General features: G+C 43.6%; 1 protein-coding gene across 1 annotated transcript in view; it reads right to left on the reverse strand.

The window, feature by feature from the left end:
- Nucleotides 1–27,192, reverse strand: part of MTHFD1 (methylenetetrahydrofolate dehydrogenase, cyclohydrolase and formyltetrahydrofolate synthetase 1) — a 46,874-nt gene that overhangs the window by 15,874 nt on the left and 3,808 nt on the right. Inside the window, exons 2-18 of the mRNA XM_086613056.1 lie at nt 21,922–22,006; nt 19,484–19,543; nt 18,760–18,813; nt 18,259–18,395; nt 18,025–18,125; nt 17,546–17,682; nt 15,386–15,497; nt 10,673–10,800; nt 9,905–10,002; nt 9,032–9,205; nt 8,368–8,504; nt 8,020–8,066; nt 4,841–4,948; nt 4,665–4,739; nt 2,795–2,897; nt 1,494–1,570; nt 405–545 (exon numbers count right to left, since the gene is read on the reverse strand). Coding sequence (XP_086469182.1) covers nt 405–545; nt 1,494–1,570; nt 2,795–2,897; nt 4,665–4,739; nt 4,841–4,948; nt 8,020–8,066; nt 8,368–8,504; nt 9,032–9,205; nt 9,905–10,002; nt 10,673–10,800; nt 15,386–15,497; nt 17,546–17,682; nt 18,025–18,125; nt 18,259–18,395; nt 18,760–18,813; nt 19,484–19,543; nt 21,922–22,006 — 1,774 coding nt within the window. The remainder of the gene's footprint in view (nt 1–404; nt 546–1,493; nt 1,571–2,794; nt 2,898–4,664; nt 4,740–4,840; nt 4,949–8,019; nt 8,067–8,367; nt 8,505–9,031; nt 9,206–9,904; nt 10,003–10,672; nt 10,801–15,385; nt 15,498–17,545; nt 17,683–18,024; nt 18,126–18,258; nt 18,396–18,759; nt 18,814–19,483; nt 19,544–21,921; nt 22,007–27,192) is intronic.

Here is a 27,192-nt window from a genome sequence, read left to right on the forward strand (position 1 = left end):
AAGGCTTCGTTCCTGCTCGATGTTTTCCGCACTCCAGGGAGCCTGAGAAACAGGATGGGAAGCAGGATGCGTTTTCAGATCTTCTCATTCGTAAATATGCTTTTTATGTAGAAGTCACCATATATTTCCCCATTAATTCCTACGGTGCTAGCTTCGACTTGACACACAGCACATCACATCCAGGCCCCTTTGTCCCTGCCCAGGTCACACGCACACACACTCTCGGGGTAAGGTGCTAGCCACACTGAAGTAAAAAAACTTCAGTAGCTCCAGGGGCTCAGATTTCATCTTTGATCTTCTGTATGCTAAGGTCTTTTCTGTACAGAACTGTATGCTTTTCAAACCAAGGACTTCCAGAAGTAATAGGAAAAAGTTAGCATTTAAGAACTGAAGGAGTCTCTTACAAGGTCATCTGTTGTAACTGGTTCTCCTCTCTTGCTGGAAGCTACTACCATTCTGCCCAGTCGCTTTTTCATATCCTCCAACCCATCAGAGAGTGCTAGAACTGCCATGATTTCGCTGCTCACCGTGATGTCAAATTGAGCCTGCAAGAGACGAGTAAAGAACACGAACTCATCAAGATTCCCTAGCGGCAATCCTTACCTCCATTAAATTCTGGAAATAAGGCCAATTATCACTATCGCAACAAAAAAAAAAAAAATCACCCAAACCCCAGACACTCAAATATAAAAGAAATCCAAAGCATTACTCTCAGAAAATATTTCATTTAATTCGGCCATTTTAAACTGGATTTTTTCTCGCAAAATTAAGTAAATTACTTATTCCATTGCTATTACATGACTCTCTCCTGGCATACATTAGTGATTCATGTAAGTGCTTAACACTTACAAATTACATTTTTGAAGACTGAGCTTACTAACTCATCTGACTATCACTAAACAGTACAGTAAATGACAAAAATCAAATTCTATAGGAAATGAAAGGTAGAATTCATCTGACATAACACAGGCACCTCCACTGAAGCTAAGCACCCTAGGGACATTTCATAGAAAGAGGCTTTTCTGAGCACAAGTCATTTGAACTATAAATTTGACAGTTACTTAAGGGATGAGAGGAGTCACAGCCCAGATTGTCTATTTGACTCTGTTCATTATATAATGAATCTGAACAACAAGCTCAGATACTACGTCTAGTTTTGACCAGATACATCCCACCCAAAGCATCTGCAGTGGCAAAGATTACCCATTGCTATGCATTGTATTTACAGAGGGTGTTTGTGTACCACTGCTACTATGCCTTAGTTGTTCCAGCTCGGGAAGCCAACATTTAGGAAAGAACAGGGAAGGAGAGAACAGATAATAAAACTAAACACTGCACTGCAGCAAATTTAACTGCTTGGTTGATGGGACTTTCTGCTTTCTCTTTAACAAGGTACTGGTAAGAGATGGAAATATCTGGAGTCACAGCAACTTGCTTTAGGACCACGTTTTTCGAAGTACTTTTTAAAACTTGCAAGAAAAGGGAACAATTACCGTTCGTGAGAAGCCTTTTTCTGTTGGAGACTGTCCAATTGTGATTTTCCTAAGGAACCTGTCGTTTGTATCCAGCACTGTGAACACAGAAAGACAAGAAGTTACGTTGCAAGTCACAAGTCACATCTAAGCCCTATGACAGACACTCAGCTAGATTACCTGTGAAGAAGGATGGCAGTTTGAGATACCATCTTTTCCTAAAGAATAGCAAGTGCTGCTCAATGTGATTCTTCCCCAAAACTGAACCGCAACAAAGCTAAGATGCTCACAGTCTAAGATGCAGACCCTGCACTGCATCCAGAGGGAGTCTACCTCCCTCTGCGTGCATTAACCACAAGTCCAAAGCCTCTCCCAATAGTAGAGCAGCTAGTATTATTCCAAATGCTTTTTCTTCATCATTAGTCAATGTGAAATCAGGAAATTATTACAGATAAAAAGAAATAAAATGATCATTTTATAGGTTAAGTGATAAAATGGTCAGATTCTACTATTTAGGGAGATTAGTTTCACACAGCCCCATTAACTCAAATTACCTTGGAAACACAAACTATCAAAACACTGGTTTAAATCTGCTGTTTCTTACTACCTGCTTGAAAAACTCTTAAGTATTTTATAAAATATTTCCCATGAGGCAGACTACTTTAGCCCCGCTGCAGGTTACGAAGTGTATTTTGGAGAATACATTTCACACTGTATTTTAATAAAGAGAAGAAAAAGCAATACTCTTGGGGTCTAAATTAGAAAAAAAAAAAGTCCATAGTTGAAATTTCATTTGCTAGTGAAATATGAACTCTGCCAGACCAGAGATTGATGTTACCTTCAGGTATCTTTAAAAACTTTTTAAATATCTAGCCTTTATTTGCTGTCTGTCTCCCAAAGAACAGCAGAGAAGAAGAAAGTCTGTTCTCTTCCACTTCAAGCACATCATTTAGAATTGAGTTAATCTCAGAGCAGAACCCTCTCCTTGCTCACAGTGCTTTCTTAGCCAGGTAGAAAGGCTGTTGGTTACAGCTGCCAAACTCAGCGCTCTCAGTGACTGACAAATCCAGAAACACAAATTTGCACCAATTAGTGAAGTCTGCTTTGAATTCACAAAGATTAAGATTCAAGCCCCGGTGTCAGACCCTTTAGAAATGGGATCCCAGCTGCAGTCATTTATCCCACCAAACACTCTGGCAAGGAGAGGCCAGCCTTGCCCTCCTTCCCATTTTCCCAGGAAACAGCTCCTGCTGCACTTGCAAACCTCTCTTTTGACATACATTTTGTTTCTTAATAATTCTTTCACCTAATGGCTTTTGTACCTCTTTGCCATGTTATGGTGCCTGGGTCAATGTCCAGTCTCACAAAGGAGTTTACTTCTTCCTTCGTCAAAGCCGTAGGATCAGTTTTGTTAATGCCCAATTTCTATAGGAGGAAAGGACAAATAAAAGAAAAAAAGTATAATGAAAAGATTCACAGAAGTGAACCTTTCACTAAAGCAATGAGCCTTTGTCAGCAGCATCTGCATATTCAGAAATAAGGAGGAGCTGCCTTTTTGGTGTGCCTTCTCCTAGACCCCACAACAACCTGAGATGATCCACATCAGTGTGCACCTGGAAGCAGAGTTTGCTGCTGGCCAGCTGGTAAAGGGCAAGGCAGACAACAGAGATCATCAGGGCAGGTTGTCACCAAGCTTTGCACAAGGCATCTACAGAAAGAGTAAGAGAGAAAGCTCTGCAGTTTCTTACACGCCTTGTTCTAATCATTAGTCTCACATGCTTACATCCATTTCTCATTAGTTTGCCTCGGGTCACTGCACGCAGCCATACGTACTTAAAGGCACTGCTTTCAGCACGCTGGCTAAGCAGTACAAAGGAGGAATTAAACAATTCAGTCACAAGGCTGTCAGCATCCCAGAAAGCTGATCTTGAACATACTGAGAGGATGGGCAGTTTGCCAAGTTGTTTAATTGAGAGAAGAATCATCTCAAGAAGCCTGATACAAATGCGAGCTTAGGAAGGAGGAAAACGATTGAGTTGATTTATGAAGGAGCAAGCTTTTTTTTTAATTGACAGCTAAATCGTATTTTTCTCCCAAAGAACAGCAGGGAAGAAGAAAGTCTGTTCTCTTCCACTTCAAGAACATAATTTAGAAAAATAAATAAATATTTTTTTTTTCTTTTTTCTGGAGTATTAGAATCCCGTTCACATCTTGACATTTAATAAGCAGAAGAATGGTTAGGGTAGAGTTCCCTCAGCAGTCCATCAGGAACACCAAGCAGTATGACATAGTTTCTTTGCTCAGCTTCTTTGGAAGCAAATCACACATTCTCTAATGGTTGAGACATTATAGCCAATTACCAAATCAGAGTTTTAGCTTCCTAAGTAGCCTGACTATTGCTCCTGACTTCCAAATGGGCAACTGATCCAGCCTGAATATTATACAAACAGGTTTGTTCTTGGAATGGACTTAGCAGGCCCCAGGCTGTCCTCCTAGCCAGAAGGTCCAAGGCCAGTGCAAACCTACTCCTACGTTAATCCTTGGTTTTTTTCAGAGGCCAGGGACACATGCTAGTTCACAGTAATTTCCAAGGATCAGAGGAGCTGTGGTCTGCTCAGGGACTGCCACTCAATGACAGGGCTACTCATTTAACTGGAAATTCTTTTTTTGGGGAGGAGTGGGGGATGTAGGGGTCACGTATTTTTTCCATTTTTCCCTGTTTTCTCAATCTGGATAAGACAAAAAATTCTCTATGTTCTCTTTTTGCTGAATTTTATAAATCGCCTTTTTTTGTACTGCATTATCTATATAGCTGTCACCTGGGAAAACATGACATGCTGTAACTGGGTATAAGGTTCAGAGACTGATTCTGGTCCTTTCTTAAACTGCATGAAGGACATCGACTTGCCACTGTTAATATAGGGCACTAAACGCTTTGCCTCTTCCCAATGTGTTACTCATACCGCATACGATAAAGAGAGTTGCATCAATGATTCTTCCCCTTAGGGCTGCATCTCTGTTTTCTGCACTGTACAACGGGCTACTACACCTCTGCACACTTTATGCAAAAAATAAACACCAGCACAACGACCTACAGGACAACACGAGGGCTTCTGTAACCTAGCTCTGCCTACGTAAAGGATGAGTAAAGTGGAACAGAACCAGAAACCCATGTGAAACCAGTGAACTTACCTGTAGTCTTCGGATCTGAATGTCTGAGAACTTCCTAACATCATTGACAGAAGGAACCAAACGGTTGTAGAGAGCCTTACAGAATGAAGCAGGTAGGTAGTTAGCACTGCTGGCACACCCAAAACATCCCGGCCAAAGTGTGCTGGGCTCAAATGTATCATAAGAAAGGATCGTACCTGGTCAGTCTGAGTTAGCTCATGGAACATACGTGCATCGACAGCAGCAGCGACCAGATTGTTGGCTGCAGTGATAGCATGGATGTCACCAGTGAGGTGAAGGTTAAACTAGAGGACATAAAACATATCAGTTACCTCATCCTGCTGCAATTTTCATTTATTTCAATTCATCGTAGACAGATGGAAAGAGAAGTATTAATAGCAATGTTAAAGTGGGTGAGGGTGGAGGGGGAGAGATTGCTCAGTGCAGTATGTGGAAGAGAGGAAAGAATTTCTCTAAACCAGAAAACTGCCTCCCCCACATTTATGTCATTTTACGAACTTCCAGAACGAAGCTTCCAAATAAAAAGGTGTGGTGGGTTTTTTTTGGGGTTTTTTTTTTTCATAAAAACAGTTCTCAGAGGCTCCTTGACACCTGAGAAGACCACATTATGGCACATCTGCATTGCTCCTCTCTCACCTTCCTTCTGACCCACTCTCATTATTTGCACAACAGCTTTCACACATACATTAGCTGAAGCTCCTGCTTCTCCCACAGAGCTATCTGAGCTAAATTGAAACTAGCAACCTTGTGTAGTGCTAGCAGTAGAGCTGTGGTTGCACAGAGCTCTGCATAAGTTAACCACTCAAACACACAGTATCGTAGGCAGAACTTGTAGACCATGTACTACACAGTGTCACACTGCTAGTAGTTTTCTTGGTTCTACCTCATTAAAAGATAGTGTGAGTGGGTTTGTCTACATGAGTTATCTGGCTGCACTTTAGCTATACTTACAAATGGCTTGGGATATATAGCTTATGTGACAAACTTGCATTATGGCAAGGGAGTAGAAGGCGTGGTTAAAATAATCCTTTTCTTCTCCAGCAGAGCAGCAAAGGAGGAAGATGAAAAGGGGACATTAGAAAAGGTTGTATGACAAAAAACTTACAATACTATTTTGTTGAAGCCTTGCTACTGTGGTCTTAAAAAACAGATAGCTGTACTGGGTTTGCATGGTGAGGTTTTGGTAGCAGGGGGGCTACAAAGGTGGCTTCTGCGAGAAGCTGCTAGAAGCTTCCCCTGTGTCCAATACAGCCAATGCCAGCCAGCTCCAAGTTGGACCTGCCGCTGGCCAAGGCTGAGCCCATCAGTGATGGTGGCTGTGCCTCTGTAATAACATATTTAAGAAGGGGGGCACTGGAGCTGAGATTCCCCTGCAGCCCATAATGAAGACCATGGTGAGGCAGGCTGTCCTCCTGCAGCCCATGGAGGTTAATGGCAGAGCAGAGATTCACCTGCCACCTGTAGAGGACCCTACGCCAGAGCATGTGGATGCCCAAAGGAGGCTGTGACCTCATGGGAAGCCCGTGCTGGAGCAGGCTCCCAGCAGGACCTGTGGGCCCATGGAGAGAGGAGCCTACACTGGAGCAGGTTTGCTGGCAGGACTTATGACCCTGTGGAGGACCCACTCTGGAGCAGTTTGTGAATAACTGCAGCCTGTGGGAAGGACCCATGTTGGAGAAGTTCATGTAGGACTGTCTCCAGTGGGAGAGACCCCATGCTGGAGCAGGGGAAGAGTGTGAGGAGTCCTCCCCCTGAAGACAAAGGAGTGGCAGAGACAAGGTGTGATGAACTGACCACAACCCCCACTCCCTGTCCCCTTGCGCCACTGCAGGGGAGGAGGCAGAGAAATCTGGAGTGAAGATGAGCCCAGGAAGAAGAGAGGGAAAAGGTGTTTAAGGGTTAGTTTTTATTTTCTCATTATCTTGTTCTGATTTTGATTGGTAATAAATTAAACTAATTTCCCCAAGCAGAGTCTGTTTTGCCTGTGGCAGTAATTAGTGAGTGATCTCTCCCTGTCCTTATCTTGACCCACGGGCTTTTCATTAGGTTTTCTCTCCCCTGTCCAGCTGAGAAGGGGAGTGATAGAGCGGCTTTGGTGGGCACCTGGCATCCAGCCAGGGTCAACCCACCGCAGTAGCTAAAAGCAGAATGCAGCTAGTCACACAATGATTATAAATCCTAATCAGTAAATGTTAATTGTTGTCTCATTCTACACACGTGCAACAAGAAGCAATTATTACTACCTTGGTTCTGCAGTACAAACTCAAAAGTTTTTCATTTGCTGATCTTTTCCTAGGATGAAAGCTGCATGCAGAAATATCCAATGCTGTATCAAGGTCATTACTGTAACCAGAGACTCCAGATATTTCAATTTTATGAGACACGCATCGATTAAAACACCTCCACAGACCTATGTGTATTTATACCATGTGGGTCATATTTAAAGAAAGTCCTTTCAGCCAGTTTGGTTCCAAGAGTGGGGCTGTTTCCCACTGCTGCACACAGTCAAGTATTTTGGCTCGTCTTATTAACACTCCCAAACAGGAGAAGATTATTTTTCCTGTCACATCTATCATCCACACATGTTCTTGGCATCTGACTAAATCAATATTCTGCCTCCTTAACATTTTTATCTTTTATGGACTTGCCGCATCAACTGGAATGAACAGCCCTTTCGATCATTTCTGCTTTTCTTCCCAGAATTGCCCTGTGTCAATCTATAGTGCGCAAGACAAAGGCAGAATTATACAGGCAATTACTCTGAGAGTTGAGAGAAGCACAAGAGCATGTGCTACACGTGCCTTTCAGCTCCCTGTCCCCAGACACAGGATTTCACTTGTTGCCAAGTCACGTCAGAAATATGCTGCAGTGCCAGTCCCCCACAGGCTGAGGTCTTGGCATTACTGATCCCCAACTTCCCTCTTCTCATTTCATGTTAGTAATCTACAACACAAGTACACCAAAAGAGCTCACAGTGTCGGTGACCACTGCTGCTGACAGAACTACTTCATAAATTTTGGAAGCATATTAAGTCATTATTATCTTCATTTCAGTGCTGGGAAAAAGAGGCACAGGATGTACTTTGCTAAAGGGTATGCAGCAATTCAAGGCAGAGAAGGGGAGGGAACAGAGGAACTGGGAATTTCCAGTTCTGTGAAGTTCCCTGACCACGCAGGCACCATTCCGAAACAACCAAAGATGTTTGTTTTGATTTTTTTTCTGAAATCAAGCATCCAGTTCTTGGAAGTGCTACACCAGGCCATAAGCAAAAATAGATTTTGTAAGTTATCTGACTGCAGTATCTCTCCAAGGTCTGTGAGCTACATGTGCAATGAGGCTTTGTATAAAGAATTACCTCTTCCATGGGGATTACTTGACAATAGCCACCACCTGCAGCTCCACCTACAGAGAGACAACAGTCAAATCATGCAAATAAAGGTCTCCCTAGCCCAGAGTGGTATTATGTGTGTTTGCTTAATGGCTTTAAGAAGGCAGCTACTGTTGAGCAGCTTAGTTTAAATCCTGGCACAGCACTTGAAGACAACACCGAAGAACTTACCCAAGGTTTTTCTTTCTTAAAAGAGATGAGAATTATGTAAAATCGTAACTGGGAATTATGTAAAACTACAACGCAGCAGAATAAAATCTCTGAATGCCATCTTTCCCCATTTACTCCAACTGCAAGCAACAGAACAGCTCATACCTTTTATACCAAAGGTTGGCCCCTGAGAAGGCTGCCGAACACAGGCAAAGACATTCTGGTGAAGGTGTGCTCCTAAGGCTTGAACAAGACCGACAGTGGTGGTGCTCTTCCCCTCTCCCAGGGGAGTAGGAGTTATCCTGCAGTGAAAAAGCAGAACAGACACAATGAAACCCTTGTAGCGGATGAGACTCAAAACACTTACAGGGATAAAACAGTCACCCAGTGACTGCAGTTAATGCCAACTCAAATTCTAGATTGGCTCAGACTTCAGCTGATCTTCATCAGTTCAAAACTGGAATGAAATTGGCAAATTGCCACGTAACTGCTGCAGACTTCATCTGAAACAACTTGCTAGTTACTGCTGAAGGCAGGCTACTAGACTAGGAAAACTCTGACTATGATTCAGTCTGCCCTTCATAACCTTGACCTGCAGAGCAAAACGATTCATCTCCAGGACAGAAACATTAAACTACATTCCCACTATTTGCCATAAGAGATAAGTCTATTTCCCAAACCACTAGATTTTCATAGTGTGATTTACTGAAACTCAGAGCACTCCATACAGTCACTTTACCAAAAGTCAATACAACGACAAGCCATGCTAATAAAATTTCCTTTCACCTTGACATCACGTAAGTGATGCCTCAGTTAAGGAAGTACCTACCCAGTAACGACAATGTATTTGCCATCTGGCTGGTTCTTCAGCCGTTTCAGAGCCGACAGATGAACCTTGGCTTTAGTCTGGCCGTAGAGCTCTACCTCATCTGGGAGCAGGCCGACTTCTTTTGCAACTTGATCAATGGGCTTGGGTACATAAGACTGCGATATTTCAATGTCACTTAAAGAAAGAGAGCAAGGTCAATTTATAAGTCAAAGGCTTCTCACAAATTCCCCACTTTTGGACAGCATAAGCTACAAACACCCAATCTATGTTTTAAAAGGGAAGCTTTAATGCCTCCTAGTTAAATGAATCAATCCCACCAATGGTGACTACATTAGAACAGACACATCTTCAAAGTTCACTTTAAAAAGAAAAATAAAAAACCCAGCAGAAAACCCCAACCAACACCCCTCACCTCCAATCCAAGAATGCCTTTTTTAGGCAACGTTATGCTCCTGTATGGTATTTTCTATGTTTTTCAACTGCTTCTCGTGGATTTGACACCAACAACTCCTACTTCAAGACACTAGGGTTTTTGCCATGTCAGACTGAAAATTTTCCAAAATACAACTGTCTTGCTATCTGCTGAATCAGCAAGATATCTAGCTGGCCTAAAGAGTCTGTGGAAGTCCCTGTTTATGCTTAATATCATCTGGATTACCCAAGCCTACACTTCAACGTATCTCACAGCACCACTGCAGGTTAGCTCTGCTCCCTTAGGAAGGCCTCACAGTGCTTTCTCTCTACTTCTCTCCAAACTTCAACGCCAGCTACAGTCTACACACACACGTATGCCCCGTAGCACACAAAGCTTGGGAACAGAAGTGAATACTATACTGCATGAATACTGCCAGTGGCTTCATTTGAAAGCATTACCTTGGAACAGGCATCTTTAGGGTAAGCTGATTATATTGGATGTTCCATTTTCCAGGCTGGAACTTCTCCAGAAAACGCTGCGCACTCTCCACTGTGCTCTAAAATGAGCATGAGAATGCATTATAGCAACCACCAGTGTATGAACCGTGCTGGCTAACAAAGAGACTCAGAAAGTTTTCCCCTTCCCTCTGTCTCAGTTTGGGATTAACACAAAGTGCTTTGATTAAAGCATTTGCTAACGATCCAGAATGAGATTCTGTTCTCAGTTTTCTTAAAAAGAAAAAAACCCCACCATATCTATCTATCCATCTACCTATTTATCTTCCAGTGTGCTGGATTTTTTAAGGTGTTCTGTGCCAGTACGGTTTCTTAAGCAACGCAGGAAATAGAGAGCACTGGCTGATACTGTTACTCTCCTTTTTATCCAATCACCCTATGGATAGCTTTAGAATTACAGCCAGAGCATTGTAAGCATTGTTTTGAAAGACCACATTTAAAAAAACAAAAAAAACCCCCGACCACCAAAAAAGCAAAACAAAACAATAAAAAAAAAATTCCCTTGTCATAACATTTCCTTAATCTTCATATTCTTCCTCAGTTAACTGAATCCAAACTGCTTAGACTAGAAGTTGGAAATGCTGACAAGACCTCTGTAAGAGCAAGAAGGAAGCACCAGTTGCTTTGGTAGTGTGCTGATGGTCAGCAGCAACATACCCTAAATGCAAATGTAGAGGAGATGACCAGCAGTCTCACAGTCTGTCTACTTACCTGCATTAACATGGCTACAGTCATAGGCCCAACGCCACCAGGAACTGGGGTGATGTAAGAAGCTTTTTCCTTTGCTGTACTGTACGCCACATCTCCTACAACTCTTTTTCCACTGGCCTTTGTGCTGTCTGGGGATTTAAGGAAAAAGTAAGTTATACATCATATTTCACCAAAACAGAGGAGGCAGCACTGACTGAAGCTGAAGTCTTTTCCTCTGATGGAATAAACAAAACAGAAGCTGAGTACCCAGGAAGCCGTAAAGAAAGATAAAAAGTTAAAAACAACATCACAAGATGAAGCTGTTATCATCATACTTCACTCAGAGAGTGGAAACAACTCATGCAACACTTCTTCCCACTAAGTGGCCTTTATCCTCAGCCAGATAGATCTCCCTTTCCTTGAGGATGCAAGTATTTTCTCAGTGGCACAGGGCCCACAGGGCAGTCTGAAGATGACTCCAAAACAAATGCAGAGGGACCAAAGCACAGACCAGGTCTTACACCTGTGCAATAATAAAATACAAATGGGACACACTCTGACAGCCCATACTGTATTGCTCTGAAGGATTAGTACAGTTTCCAGTTTGAAGGAGATAGAAACCAATGACCCAAGAGAAGTGAGAAAAGAAATATGGCTGACTTGTTCCAAAAACCCAGATTTACATTGGCTCTGTTACTTTTCGGAGGAAATCTAGGCCTTACTATCGAATAAAATCATCTGCCTTTACAGAAACTGCAGACAGAAAGTGCTGAGCTTTTCAATTATTCATTGCCATTATAACGATGGACTGGTAAATACTGCAGTTCACAGAGATCAGTGTCTTGTCAAAACAAACCTCACAGGTGGCTTAAGAGAGCTCTAGCAGAGGAATCTCCTTTCTCTCTGGCAAAAAAACCGCTATATCCTGCTGCACTACATGACCTGACAATTCAGAAGCAAATATAGCACTTTTTTTCCAGTGGTGACCTTTAAGATCACCCATAAAGAGAGAGAAAAAGACAAAATACATTAGCAAACTAGCACAGTCATTCGAGGAACTCACTGATTACTGAAGTAATGAGTACAAAGAGCATACCAAAAAAAGCAAATTTAAGTTTCTCCTGGAGTGGCAGATCCTCATTTCAGATATGAGGACTCTCAGTGTGAAAAACCTGAAGATAGATTTTAAAGTTGTTACTTTGCAACATCATATTGGATACATACAGCAAGTGTATGTTTGAACAGAACACAATCAATAACTGTAACATATATTTGGCAAGGGGCAGAAAGGGAAGAGAAACCAAACTCTGGAACAGCTGATTATGGTAAAACCAGAGAGGGAACAAAAGCAGCTCCTGTCAACACTAATTTCTAGCTGCACTGTTACCATCAATTAGCAGAGCTTGAATGTTTTGCTGTGTTTGTGTTTTAAGCAATGCTTTTTATCCCTAAAGTTCAAAGCTTGAACAACATCACAGCTGTTAAACAGTGTTTCTACAGCCTCTGTCAGCTTTGCTGCCTGAGCTGCAGAACAATCTGGCCTTCCAGCCTAGAGACCAGCTTAATTAAGGTTGCAAAAGGCAAATAACGTAATCATAATTTCTTCCAAGGATGCCAAGCAGGCTTCCCAGCCCCCTGGCCAGGAAGACTCCAGGCCCAAGAATGAAGAAACCGAGCGATAAATTAGGCACCCCGAACACAACAGCTTAATCTGTTACACAGACACAGCGATGAGCACAAGCCAAACAAACCTGCCTCTGCATCCCCACCTCGCGCCAAGCGCTGCCGAGCACGACCTGGGAGCTGTTCAATTACCTTTAAAATATTCTTCTGAAGGAAAGCTCACATACAACACTTTCCACCTCTCCACATAATTTCACCTTCTCAATATTCATCATCTCACTCTTAAGAAACACTTGAACTAGTTACAGAGAGTATCAGGGACACTATAACCATTCCCTGTGACTTCTTTGGTCCAGTAGGTTCTCTAGCCAGCTGGAACACATGAGAGAGACCATCCAAGGACTCTGAGACCAAAGAAGTGAAGGACATGCCTACACATATGGAAAAAGCATGTATAATGATCTCCATCTGTCTCTGGAGACAGCTGCATGAGAGACAGCCTAAGTGCAGCTTGTGGACCAGAGCTAAGTCACAGTCCTACTTTCACCAGATGAGGGCTGGAGATATCCACGTGACTTCCAAGCAAACTTGTGCCAATGTACATGAAACTGCAACACGTTTCTGGGGGATATATGACTGCAAGCATACAAGACTATATATGACCCTCATATACAAAACATGAGACCACTGGCTTGCAGTGTACTTCTTTTTCAGGACACCACTGGGAAAAGTGTTTCATGAGGGATTCAACGCAATCGGATCTTACAGGCCTGTGATGCCAGCCTGATTCCCAGTACACGAAGATACAACCAGAGCACCAAGTCAAGGCTTTCTGTATCTTTCTAGCTCCTCTGGTGTTTGAAGAGTGTGACACTGAGATCCACAGAGGCTGATCCTCTTTTGTTGCTCTCATATTCCACTGTTCAAGATTCCCTGTTACCTAGGGCTGCAAAATCCCTTAGCAGAGGAGGACTCTGAACAGGGTTGCTTCCTCCATCAGGACTCAGAGGGACACTTCAGAAACTATGCCATCTCTGGGAATATCCTCTGCCTGCACTTCTCTCCCTTCCTGTAGCAGAGCAATTTCTACAGGCCTGGAATAAGGCATTCAAAATATTTGCTGGACTAGCCTCCAACTGCAGAGGTGGGGAGAGAAAGACAAATACAATCCAGTTTGGAAAGGGAGTAAGACACACTTGTTTAATGGAGGTTTAAGGAGATCCTCTCTTGCCCTGTCTCTACCTAGAGACCTGGAAGAAATTCTGTTCAGCTGTAGAACTAGCCAGATGTGCCTAAACTGCCTATTCTAACCTCCAAAATTGCAGCCTTGGGAATATACAGGCCACTCTCCACAAAAGCACAAAGCTGCATTTGCATGGCACTACATGACTACAACTTTTTTTAACTCCAACTTGGCAAGTCTGAATGAGGTTAACATACTGGTATGTCAAATCATTTGCATTTGCCTGTACAGGGCACCTTGGCTTGCAAAGTATAGGCATATCCAGAGATTGCCATGTCCTCCAGCTGCAACTCACATTTACACCTAAGAGGCACCTAGCTGGGCGCACTTACAACTACGGTAAGATGTATGGCAACTGTGCTTTTTCTCCCCCCACCATGTTCAAAGCACCGTCACGGCCAGCAGCAATATTCTACCTGTACAGTGATGTAGCTGGAGGAGCTGGCAAACTAGCTGCTGTTCTTTCTGTAGCATTGCAATTCCCACAATTCCAGCACTGATTTCCCCAACAGACTAATCTGAAGACTTTTTCGCAACTTATCAGAATGGAAGAAAGAGTCAGGAAAATGTAGCAGCTTCAGAAAACCACGGAAAAGCCCGTGGCATCCATCATTTTGAAATCTGACAATTTCCATGGTACTCTATCAGGCCCTGACTACGGAGTCTCACCACGCTGTTCAGCGTCTTGCCATGTAACACTGACTAGGCTGGCTGCACGAAAAGCTCAGATCTCAGTGCACTGCCCGAGGCAGGCTAATTGCAGAGAAACAGGGATGTGTCCTCAGAGATGCAGTTCACTTCAAGCCTGAAAAAAAAAGGTCACACTACCATATGTCAGAAACATAATGGTAGTTTTATTCGCAACTTGTTAGTGAGGGAGACTCCAAGCCATACTACTTAATGCAAACCAGCAGTGACCTTGTGGGGTTTGGCAAATCGCCTAAGTTTGGGTAGCTTGGTTCAAATATATCAAGCCACAAACAACAGCAGCAGATGACTTTTTAATTTTAATCAGACAGAAGACCAATATTTTTAAATGCAACTCAATGTTATCTTTGAGGAACAAGTCTGCTGAACAGAAATTTCTTCACATTCCATTAAATAATGGCAACAAAATGACTGATTAATTATGAAAACTACCTTTTAAAAGCCTGTGGGTGTAGCACAGAGATAGTTGGATGGTGACTAATTTTCCATATCATTCAATATCTGTAATTTGGATTTAAAATGAGATGAAAACAGAAACTGCCAGACTGTCTGTTCCTCCCTTATAAGGAAGGAGTAGCTAAGTGAAACTCTACCCTAAAACCCATTATGTTCAAGCACTTTATTCTATGCCAAAGCCACTGTCACCAATGATCTTGTAGAAGCTGCTTTGTTTCAACACAACAGCCATTCAAGCCTAAGAAGTTAACGTCGTGGTTCCACAAATCCACAGCTACTTTAAGAGACTGTTTGCCACTTATGTATTTCAAACAAAACAGCTTAATCAGATCTAACTGTAAAGCAACGACAGCAAAGCTGCACGCTCACAAGTGCCAACAGCAGCCAGGCTTCACTATGTAGTTGTGGTAAATTACATGGATATTCTGTTGTAGTATTTCCTAGGCCTCCTCTTTGCTGATCATCAGCTTTATTGAAGGCAGAAACAAAACTGCTTCTGATTTGGCTTTAGGACAATACTTCAGACCAACCTTTTTTTATTCTGGCATCTTCAGAGGTTGCCATCATTACCTAAGACAGACTTAGAGAAGAAAGAAGTCTGCATTGACTAGAAACACCAAGGAAACAGTATCCATGTACTTACTTAGCAACTGCATGTATATACAAATAAATACATCCCCGCTCTTTATACATTACCCACGCACCTGGCACATGGTTAATTCCACAGTCTATTACGATTGCACCAGGTTTGATCCATTCACCTTTTACCATTTCAGCTTTACCAGCTGCAACCACCAGGATATCAGCTTTACCGACCTATAAAAAAAAAAGCCAGATAAACAACTCTGTATCACACCCGCAGTGGAAAAACACAGAGCTGCTTCAGTAGCAACTTAGATCAGCTTCAATTGCAGTGGAACTCTGCGCTCGCCCATTGCCATGGAAGGGAAGGAAGGGCATCATCAGCAATTAAAGGTAGCTAGCTGTTCCTTGGCAAGGACAAATTCCTGCAGCCAGAAATTATGGCCTGTTTTCGCACTCCTACACTGAATTACTGCTAGTCAACACTTTACAGCCTCCTTTGAACTCCTCCATGATGCCCAAGTGGATCATACAGATTACTGTGAGATAAAATTAAAGCCATCTGCATATTCTTACCTCCAAATATCCCTGCATATTCAGTTGCTCTTTTCAATGCTAGAAATACACCCAGCACTCATCAGACAGCAGCCAAGAACAACCCCTGCACAGAGCTCTAAGCAGCACTTCACTTATGGGAGCACTGTCTTGTGGTTTTTATGTCCAGGACTGTGCAAGTCCAGGGAAAGCTGATTCTAATTCAGCACTAATATTCATTCAGACAGTACTGGTCCAAAGCTGGTGCTACTGATGCTAGCTGGTGCAGAAGCTCAACATGAGCCGGCAATGTGTGCTGGCAGCCCAGAAAGCCAACCATATCCTGGGCTGTATCAAAAGAAGCGTGGCCAGCAGGTCCAGGGAGGTGATTCTGCCCCTCTACTCTGCTCTCGTGAGACCCCACCTGGAATACTGTGTTCAGCTCTGGAGTCCCCAACACAAGAAAGACACGGAGCTGTTGGAGCGGGTCCAGAGGAGGGCCACAAAGATGATCCGAGGGCTGGAGCACCTCTGCTATGAAGACAGGCTGAGAGAGTTGGGGCTGTTCAGCCTGGAGAAGAGAAGGCTCTGGGGTGGTCTTATTGCAGCCTTCCAGTACTTAAAGGGGGCCTACAGGAAAGCTGGGGAGGGACTTTTTACAGGGGCATGTAGTGATGGGACTAGGGGCAATGGATTTAAACTGAAGGAGGGGAGATTTAGATTAGATATAAGGAAGAAATTTTTCACTCTGAGGGCGGTGAGGCACTGGAACAGGTTGCCCAGAGAAGTTGTAGATGCCCCATCCCTGGAAGTGTTTAAGGCCACGTTGGATGAGGCTTTGATCAACCTGGTGTAATGGAGGGTTTCCCTGCCCATGGCAGGGGGGTTGGAACTAGATGATCTTTGAGGTCTCTTCCAACCCAAACCATTCTATGATTCTACAGACTATGACCAAAGCTCGTCATCAGTTCTTGCACTGCTTCATTCATGTTTGCTTAGGAAGCTGCTATCCCTTGGAATTTTTTCTTTTAATCCTCAAGGGAGATAAACTATTTCAAAGATTTCATTAAGAATTAGCACTTCACTTGTTAATCAACCTAATGACGGTCTTATTGAACAGCAACTTAATGGCATGAAGCATTGCAGTGTTTCTGATCTTCTTTGTGAGTTATATTCAAATACACCTACCCCCTTTTCAGCTTTAATGCTTTCCTACAGAGCCTGGCAGTGTTGATTGCTCTATGAAATCCAAGTAGGTGGCAGCACAGCAACACACTATTTCTGTCATTCTCACTGCTAAAGAGAAAAATGGTACCAACGCCCTGTCATAGAAAATAGAGTGGAAAAAAAAAAAATGGAGAAAACATTTGGCCTAGCATTTCCCAGCTACTAAAGCAAAAGATCACCTGGCCTTTTCAGGAAAAAACCAAAAACATACGCTTTCTTGCAGGCCACTACATGGAGATTAGGAAAGGTGATTAAATTCTCAGCACTTGCCCAAAGAAAACAACAACAACAAAAATTATTGTTATAATTAAAACCCTCTAATTAAGGGCCAAAAATAATCAGCACCCTATTCCAGTGGAAGTAGTTACACAAATGTGCAATGAACATGACCAGGAAACTGTTCAGATGAGACAACCCAGACCCAATGACGTAGAGTAGCAATACACCAAGGAGCAACGTGCAGTAGGAAGTATTGGCTTGCAGCAGACAACTACAGCCACGTGCATCCAGCCTGCCCTTACCTCCTCAGCCAGCGTGGAGGTCTTTGAATGGCAAGTGGTTACTGTTGCATGATTCCAGAGCAGCAGGTCATGCATGGGAGCACCAACAATCTTACTGCGACCAACCACTACAGCTCTTTTCCCTGCAACCTGGACACCTGCACCAAAGAAAGTTAGGAGAAAGTAGAAACAGGTCATTGTGCATCCTGGTACAAACTAACTTCAATGGCTCTGGAGTTTTTTGGTCAGTTTAAGTCTGGGTCTGGTACTTCAGGATACTATTTTTCTTCTGGGTTGTGTGTGATAGCTGAATTGGAGCTAGGAGGGAGGAAGGAAGGAAGGACCATTTTAAAACTAGCTCTTTTACTATCTGCTAAGGCAGAGCTGAACAAGGCATCTCAACAGAAGTCTCAGTGTGAAGCACAGCCTTGAAATGCACACAATTTCTCCTCGTATTGAAGACTACTGCACTCATGAATAATGGATGGAAACCTCCTTACCTGTCTGCCTGATAAGTTCCATGCATCCTTTCGGCGTACAGGGAATAAAGCAGTCTCCAAGGTCCCCTCTAGACAGTTTCCCAGCATTGATGCTACTTAAGCTGTATTTTGAAAGAATAAAGGCCAAGTAAGACTCTCAGTCTAATGATCACTATTCAAAAGGAAAAAAAAAAAAAAAGAAAAGGTTTCTTTCTGGAGCAGCTGTCATGCTCTCCAGGGGTGAAGTCAGTTTACCCATCTACATCCTTCTCAGGTGCAACAGCATTGGTTATTTTTTCTGTATTGATGGGTTTATCGGAGTCAAGTGGCAGCTGCACTATAAAGCCATGAACAGCGGGGTCTCCATTCAGAGAGGCAATGCACTTGAGGACCTACAACAAGCAAAGACCAAAAACCTAATGGCCGATAAACTGAAATATGACTGATGCAAAGGAAAAAGCATAATCCTATCTAGATTAAAAGATACATACAATACGTTTAGTTTTTCCACCCAAGAGTATAAATTACTCACATTTTTTTATTTGTAGAAAAATACCTGTTAAAGTCTCTAAATTTTACATTGCAGTGTTTTAGTTTGCTTTTAAAATAAACTCAGCAGGTTCCAGTTCTTTTTTCATTAATTAATATCTGTGGGCAAGTAATCTTTTTTTATAAAATAAGAGGACGATTGTAAGTTCATCTCTTGGGCTCAAACCCAAAGTTATGTATTTTTTCATTACTGGCTATATTACTTACGTCAGTTTCTGTTGCTGTGTTTGGCAGTTTTATGTGATTGGCACTGATCCCAATCTGCAAATGAGAACATCAACAAATTATCTGATTTCTGAACCGACATGAGAAATTGATCTGGCTATTCTCTCAGTTCAGCCCAGTCACAGCTACATTCTGTCGCATTTCCCAAGTCTATCTCCTATTCCTGTGGCTACAGTTCTATTATTTGGAAATGCCAACAATGAAGGAGAAGAAAGATTAATGCTTTGCCTACTTAGATTGGTCCATACTTGAGCTGTCCTATTCACCTTTTGACACGAACAACAACATCTTGGCTTGGCAGCATGCTGCCTCGAAATGCCAGCAGAAAAGATGCCAGCTATTACCTATGTTCCCAGCCCTGCTGTAGAATGTAATGTACCACCTGGTGACTGCAAGGCAACTGCAGGTACAAGACATTCAGGGAAGATAAGTGCATGGCCACAGGTCAGGAAAGACACACCACCAGCACTTCAGACACATGTGATCTAGGAGATGATCACACAAAAAGCAGCACCAACCCACATTTGTTATCAGAGTACCCCACATACCTATACCACCTCTTTATAACAAGGAATTCAGGCCAACATTGGTTTCTCAAATATGGGCAAAGCTTAGACAAAACTATTTGATTTGCATCTCTTTTTTCCTATGCAGATTTGACCTACTGTAAGAGTGCAAGAAGAAACATTAAGAGTTTGGGCGTTACCTCAGCAGCAGCTTTCAGCTTCATAGTAATGTAGAGGTTTGAATCATCCCGATTTCCAACCTAAGGATGAAAAGACAGTTGACTCACACTGCAAAACAGAGACTCAGTTACAGGCTGATATGGGCTTAGCCTTTAGGTTCCTTGGCTTCCTCTGAGCTACACTAAGGAGACAGAGGTATTCTTGAATAACTGTAAAACACACTGATAGAGGCTACAAGTAGCTGGAGCTAACAGAAAGTGTTCTTTCAAGTAATGGGCAGCTAAAGACAAGTTAGCTGATCTCCTGCATAAACACTGTTTACACCTGTTGAAATACCTTAAAAACACAGTGCTCTCCAAAGCAGAAAATACTGCCTGCCATCTCATCTGAGAAAGTTAAATCTCTAGCTAATTAACATGATCAGCAGGTGCTGATAACATTCAATTATCTGATTAAGGCTTTCTGAAAAGTCGGGCCTTTTGATACCCAGGAATCTTAATTTTCTGCACATATGTGTGCCTTGACAGAGAGATTTCTTCCACTGCTGTTTTGAACCTTGTGAGTTTTCCTGCCAAACACAAAAACAGCAGAACAAGGACAAAGCGATGCACAAAGAGAAAGCAGCAAGTGGAACAAAGGCCTGTAGTTTTTGGTAGTATTGGGTGCTTACAGTACAACTGCATTTCAGAAGACTGCATGTGCCATCCAGTATGTTTTGTTAAAGGTAATGCTCCTTGCAACCATAAGAAAATGAGGGACAAATAAGGAAAAACTGATAAGCAAACTCTTGAAACCCTGTTCCCTGGTAGTTGGGAGCTACCCCTAGTTCTCACACAGACTACAAGCTGCAGGGGTGACCTGCATTACGTGATCACCCAGCACACACTGGTTCTTCTTCTCTAGGGTCAGACAAAGAGGATGTCTCTCCTTTAAAGTCTGCTGGGTTTAGGAAAAACGTATGCCTCGTACAGGGTAGAAAGGAAGTGAGTGGGCATCAGGAGATGTTAGCAAACATATTGTGCAAAAGAGGACACTCCTGACTACAGGCCAGAAAATAAAGATTAACTTATTCCTTGAGCTCAGAGTACACCAGATACCTCCCAAGAAAACAGCACCTATTGTATGGGGTGCTACATATCAGAAACAGCTATTTGTCCTGACTTCACTGCAAAACAGACAGCTGCAAATATCGGTACTAGGAGATGAACTCCAAGCTCAGACTGTTTGGTAGCTTACAAAAGTGCCAGAAAGTCAAGGAGCAAAGAGGTTGTAAAGGACTCTGAGGTAACCCAGGACTGAATAGAAAACAGACCAACCAAGAAAAAACCCCAGTAACACTACAAGACAGCAATTTTTTCAAGACAGTTTACAAGGTCAACAGTTCAGGGACTTCCATCAAAGCATCCCTTACTGAATTTTAAATACAAGACTTTCCTCCTTCCTTCTAAACACCTGAAAAAAAGTCTTCTGTAGAGATGATCTTCTTAAAGCTACTGGAAAAGAAAACCAGAAACAAAACCAAACCACAAACAAATTTGTTTCTGGCATTGAAAAGGAACATGGTCTTTGTGTACTATAGCGGTCCCAGCATTGGAATCCAGAGACAGGCACCAAGAGCTCTTCAGGAGCCCAAAATACCGAATCAGGACAGAGGTCATCCCTCTAAGCAGCCACTTACAGTCCATCCATTCTTTGTGGCCACACAGTTCCTTCCTGTTGCATGACACTTGCTACTGCTAGACTCCTTTTGATCTAAGCATAAAGATTTTTCCCTGCTTTATAGCTGCAAGGAAAAAAAACAAATCACCTTAACTCTGCCAAACACAGGCCAAAACCCTGTACTGATGAGTGCTTTTTACCTCCACAAGCATTTCTATGTAGACTCTAGCACTAACACTTCTGACAGACACCAAATTCAGTGATGAGATTTTGTTCCATTCCCTGCAAAGTCTTCTCGGCCAAAGGTATTTCTGGTGGGTTACCTCCCCCCTGCCATGCCCTCCTTCTCTCTCCATGTTCTGGTGTAATAGCAGACCAAATCCCTTAAAAAAAAAACCCACTTCAAAGATTTCTGATACAAACACTCTCTGAAAGCTGACATGCTTTGGAGCTCACACAAATGCAGAAATTTGGAATAGAGTCTACAAGCACTGCTTCCTCTTAATAGGCAAGAAGCCTACTTTCACCATTTCACAAACATAACCCTCAAACAAAGAACTGCAAGGGTCTGATGACAGAAAAAAAAAACCAACCCAAAACCCTCAAAATGTCTCCAGGCCCTAGTATCTGAGGAAAAGATATCACAGAATTGTGTTACCATCCCACAGGGAACTCTGCTCTTCTGTTCCTTACAAAACGTTACCATTGCAAGGCAGCTTTGACGAAGCTCATCAGCTGTGCACTTACCGTTGCAAAGCACCACAGATTTTTTTGTAGTTGTCATTAAAAAAAACAATACCTGCAAAATTGCGAGTCCTGGTCTGAAGCCTGGAAATTTCTCCTTCATTTCAACAACTTGCTTCTTTAGCCTCTCTCTCACTTGTCTGAAAGGGGAAAAAAACCCACAAAGTACAAGTTAACCAAGGGGCTGAATTCTCGTACAGTGGTAAGTCAGGAGTTGAAAAGATGACAGACAGGCAGACTGGCAAACACGTGCTTATGCCTTGAGAACCCAAGACTCAGCAATCTCCAAATAAGACTAATGTCCGTAAATCACTAAAATACTTTGAAAGTTTGAATTAAACTGTTTGGGGTTTTTTTTGGAGTCCACATTGTGCTTCTTCACACTCCTCTTCATTGTCTCATAGGATACAAGGGCACAGGTAAAAAAAGTACAAACTTTGGCATAGAAATTCCTGGGATTTCAAACTCCCCACTCAAAAGCAAATCCTCTTTCCACATATGCTGTATCAAACCTACCTGTCTTCCACAGGTACCAGTCAAGACTGTCACGCATGCTGTCCTGGTAAATGATGATGAATCTACAATGGTAAAACTCTTAAAAATTGCTAAACAAACAGGAGGTACCCAAAGACACACCTCTTAGCCTGCTTGGCGTAACCCAGGCTGAGTAGGCTGCAGTCCTACACCCACCTTCATACCTCCAGTCTGCTTCTGTGCTTGCCAACACACATACAAGAAAACGTTCCCAGCCCAAGGGCTTCCAAACAGGGCAAAGATATATCCATGGGAGCAGAAAGGAGAATGAAAGATGGACAGAGGTGAAGCAGTGAGGAAAATTCGCTAAACCCTGGTACACAGCTCAAGTCAACTCTTCAGTGAAGACAATTTTAAGGATGGAAGCACAAGAGGATTCACTGATTAGTTAATGTAGCTCAGATGTCAACTCATAACCTGTTTACTACAAAATGCTTTATACTCATCACTGATAAATTAGCCACGGACAGCTCAAAAGCCACTGTCACCACCCGCTCCAGCCCCACACTCCTCTCCAATTTCTCAACCACTGTCTGCCACACATGCACGATCCTTCACCAGGGAAGGTGGTGGGGAAGACGTCCTGGTGCCAGGCCCAGTGTGTTCTTTCAAATTTGAAATTCTGCCAAAAGCCTGGGTGCACACCCAGCATCACTGCTCTGTCTCCTCACCAGAGGCAGTCAGGATCCAGAGAGAAGAAATGACCAGTTGCACCCATCTCATGGGCTCACGGCATTGGAAGGAGGCTATGGCCCTTCACTGCAAATGTAGAAGATACTCAGTGGCAAAAAAAGCTAAACAAACCTCAGAGGACACTAGAGGCTTGACAGGTCTGTCCTCCTCCATGTGATCTCCAGCCCCTGTCCCACACACTATTCTCAAAGAGGTGAGAAGGCATTACCATCACACTTAGCAAATCTACCCTGCTCCAAACACCCTACTGTTTAAAACACAGATGGTCTCCTAGTGCTCATTCACCCTGAAATCAGTATCACAAGGTCTGCTACTTCCCAAGTGGAAGCACACTTCCCAGATCAGAGGAGGTGCTGTTGGTACCAGTTCATTAAAAATGCTAACAGGAATGGTGCAGGGACAGAGTAGGTAGCTGATGACTGCTGGGAGGCTGCAATTGTGGCTGTATAGGGAAATTCCAGGATGACAGATAGGCAGTGAAGCGAACTCTACCCTGCAACAATATGCTCCAAATCAGAAATGCCAGAGGCAAGAAGGGAAATGGTAGCAGCACATGGCTCTGCTGCAACCCAGCAGCACTGATCTCAGGGGATGGTTGCAGCTGGCCCAGCCAGAAGCAGCCCTGAAGCTGTTCTAAGTCCCATCTCGGGGGAACCACACAGCCTCCTGCTCCATCCCAAGTCATGCATCTCTCCAGCTGCATCCCAAATCAGGCAGTCAGAACTCCGTTGCCCCTGAGGAGCAGGTCCAGAGTATTTATAGGTGTTTGTGTCTGGCAAAGCTGTTCAAAGTCTCTTAACAAGCTTTGGTAAAAGAGCTTGTTCTCCATCTTATTTAACAAATAGTTGTTCCTAGGCTTCCTTTAGCTATCACTTCTGTAAAAGACTTGACACTAAGACCAGCTGATGAGCTCAGAAAATTGTGTCATAGTAACTCTTGTACCGGCAATTCTTCATGCTGAAGTGACAAAAGTTCATCTGCTGGGTAGCAAAAATCACCAACTGCCTCTCCTTCCACTCCAGCTGTAAACCTCTTAGGGAAGGCACCAAGCCTACAGCTGCAGACACAACAGGGCTTGAGCTCACGAGCGGCCCGTAACAACGAGGCGGCAATCGCCAGGAGCGTCAGAGAGCCACTGCGTGTGGCCTCCGAGCGGGTGCCGCGGGTCAGCTCCACCAGGGAGCTATTTCTGAGAACAGCCGCCGGTGCTCCAGCGAGGAGAGCACAGCACCTGGTTCGTGGCCTGCAAACAAAAAAGAAATACCAACAAACGTGAAACGCATCATGATTTATGGCACAGTAAAGCCCTCATAAGAGACATTCAACCGGAAAGGGTCTCAAGTCTGGGTTTTACTCTTAGTTTTCTCACTGGAGGAGAACCAAGCCCACCCAAGGGTCTAGTTTCCCTCTGCCCTCTGTGAAGCAGGGCTGTGGAGCGCTTTCACCCCCAGCAGCCATGACTGTTCCCATAGCATATTGCTGTCGTTTTCCGTAATTAGGCACTAGCTCACCTCCCCGTCAGCTACAGAAGAAAGGTAACACGCACAGACACACCAAGTGGTGCTGCCAGCGCTGATTTGCTTCAGGAGCCTTGAATCAAGAAACTACTTGTTAGACAGCCACCTAGTGTTAAATACTAGTGCTCTCTCGTTACCAGAAAAGCCACAAGTGCGAAGGTTTCAGAGAAAATTAAGGAAAAAATATTAAAAAAACCCGCTTGCTTTAACTCTGCAGACTTACAAATACATTACTAAACGAACTTCGCAAGCCAGCGGCCATTTAGTGATACAGTTTGCAAAATTCCATTGTGGACCTCAGGTCTTCACAAAGATGAAAGTCCATATTGACAAATCAACAATTTTTATTAGCTGTATGAAAACACTTTTAAGTCTTCAAACATACATTTGCAATTGTACATGGCTGTTCCTCCAAAAGCCTTCCCTCTGATGCTAGGACCCCTCCTGTGCTCACACGCTCTTCCACAAACAAGCTCACACAGCAAACAAGGGTCCAGGGTCCACCGAGGTTAAGGACAGCACATAGCTCTAAGCACACAGTGCAAAAGCCATCTCCAAAGATTAAAAGAACCTATTAGCTTTTCTTTCTCTAGACTGCAACACTGAGCTGAATTTAAACTTGTTAAGAGAAGTTCCCAGAACAGCAAAGGACAAACCACACTCCTCCAGCTCTGCTGTAAAAGGAGAGGGAAGCAGAGCTCCCACGCCAGTGCCTCCACAGGCAGACCCCATCAGCACACCTAAGGGGTTCTGCACATGCAGTGGCTCCATAGGAGCCACAGGGGGGCTGTGGGGCAAGAGGACACATGACTGTATTGAAGACGACCTCAGGCTGTGTTTCTGTCCCTTCTGTGAGTAATAGGGCCCACAGCCTACATGAACACAACCAAACGTATCATCTGGCAAATGCCTCCTTCAGTGACAACAATTCTCTAGAAGAGGCCTGCCCCCAAGGGTTCGGCCTCACTGTCTGGATCACGGATTCCCCAAAGGTTTCAGAAACATGCACCAGAAATGCTCTTGTGGCAGCCCTCCACAAATGGCTGTACAAGGCTGATGGTCCTCTGCAGGTCCTGCACCATCTCGGTCACAGCTGTTGTCCCTGCAGCCATTGTTCCTTACCGCCTGCAGCACTGCCACTGCTCACTTTCTGTTGCCCCCACGACAAACAGTCAACTACAGTATGGAGACACAAGTGTCCTCTTCTTCAGATCACCTCGGCACCATGTCTTGGCTAGAAGGACAACTGCTTCATCTTCAAATATTGTGAAGAGCCTGCAAGCAAGCGTGCCACAAAACATCCTCCTGGCTCCTCAAAGAAGTGACAGAAAGGAGTCCCTCCTGGGGGAGTCACGGGTTGGCTGTCCCAGTGGAGTGGCAGTGGCATGGGAAATGCCTTGGGAAAGTCTGAATGCTGCTGGTAACTCCATTGATGGCTCTCATTGAGTGAAGACACTGTTTAGAGAAGGGAGCTGGCATCTGTTCAAAAGTCTCCTGCCCTATCACTGTATGATCCTGGCACACCGTCACCATCTTGTAGGGGAACTACCTGCTTCTTTCTACCACTCCCACAGTTTTTAACCACTCTTTTGGTTGTGTCAGCTCAAATACCTGTCTGAGCACTCTTCAGGCCAGGTAAATACATGAAGATGCTTTTGCTGTCTCATCATGTCCAGAGCACTAGTCCAATGAGGGCCACAAAACAGCTGAGCTGAAGAAGCAATCGTCCGTAGCGGATGCGATAGGCAGCATTTGAGGAACTTCTCAAATGTCCCTGGCTGCCAACGGAACAACAGAGTATAAGTTTCACATAAAGCTGAGTCTTTAAAACTTACACAGAAGAGTTTGTCCCAAACACAAGTTACAATACCATGAACTGTCACGACCAGCTTCCCAAGCTGCAACATCAATCACACCAATCAGGTCTGCATCCCAAAACGGATACCACATACAACACTCAAGGATCAGGTAATTTAATCAGAGGAACACATAAGAGAAACAGATTAAGGACTCAATCCAAACTTGTGGGATTGTGCACTCCAGACAATACTCTAGGCCATACCTACAATGGTCTGTCTTCACAAAGAGTGATATGGAGATTTTATTCTTTCCACAAATGAGACAATGGCAGTCCCTTACATGTTCTTTCCCTTAGGACTCCCCCCTTCCATGTAACCTGGTGCTGATGCGCACCAATCACAGCACTGTGGCCCTGTTGTCCACTACACAATGCTTTCTCCTAGCTGGTAACCTCTTTGGAGCAGGGTCTTGTTTTTAATGTCAGTGTCTGTATAGTACCTAAGACAAGGGGTTCTTACATTTTGGGTAGGATCTCATAACTGAGATCTCACAGACTAGGGAATTTTTTCAGTTCAGGCTAGATTTACCCGGAGTTTCAATAGGAACTCCAAAAAACTTTCAAGGCCCAGTCTGAAAAAGCTGAAGAGTTGTCTTTACCGCACTGTTACCTCCAGTTGTAAGTTTAGCCTGATCAACGCTATACCCAGTACTTTGGCGGGTGTTGAGTCCTCCCTGCCATCACAACTCATCAGCCACTCATCCAAACCAGGGATGTTGGTCCA

The sequence above is a fragment of the Tauraco erythrolophus genome, chromosome 6, assembly GCF_009769465.1.
Source record: "Tauraco erythrolophus isolate bTauEry1 chromosome 6, bTauEry1.pri, whole genome shotgun sequence".
NCBI lineage: Eukaryota > Metazoa > Chordata > Aves > Musophagiformes > Musophagidae > Tauraco > Tauraco erythrolophus.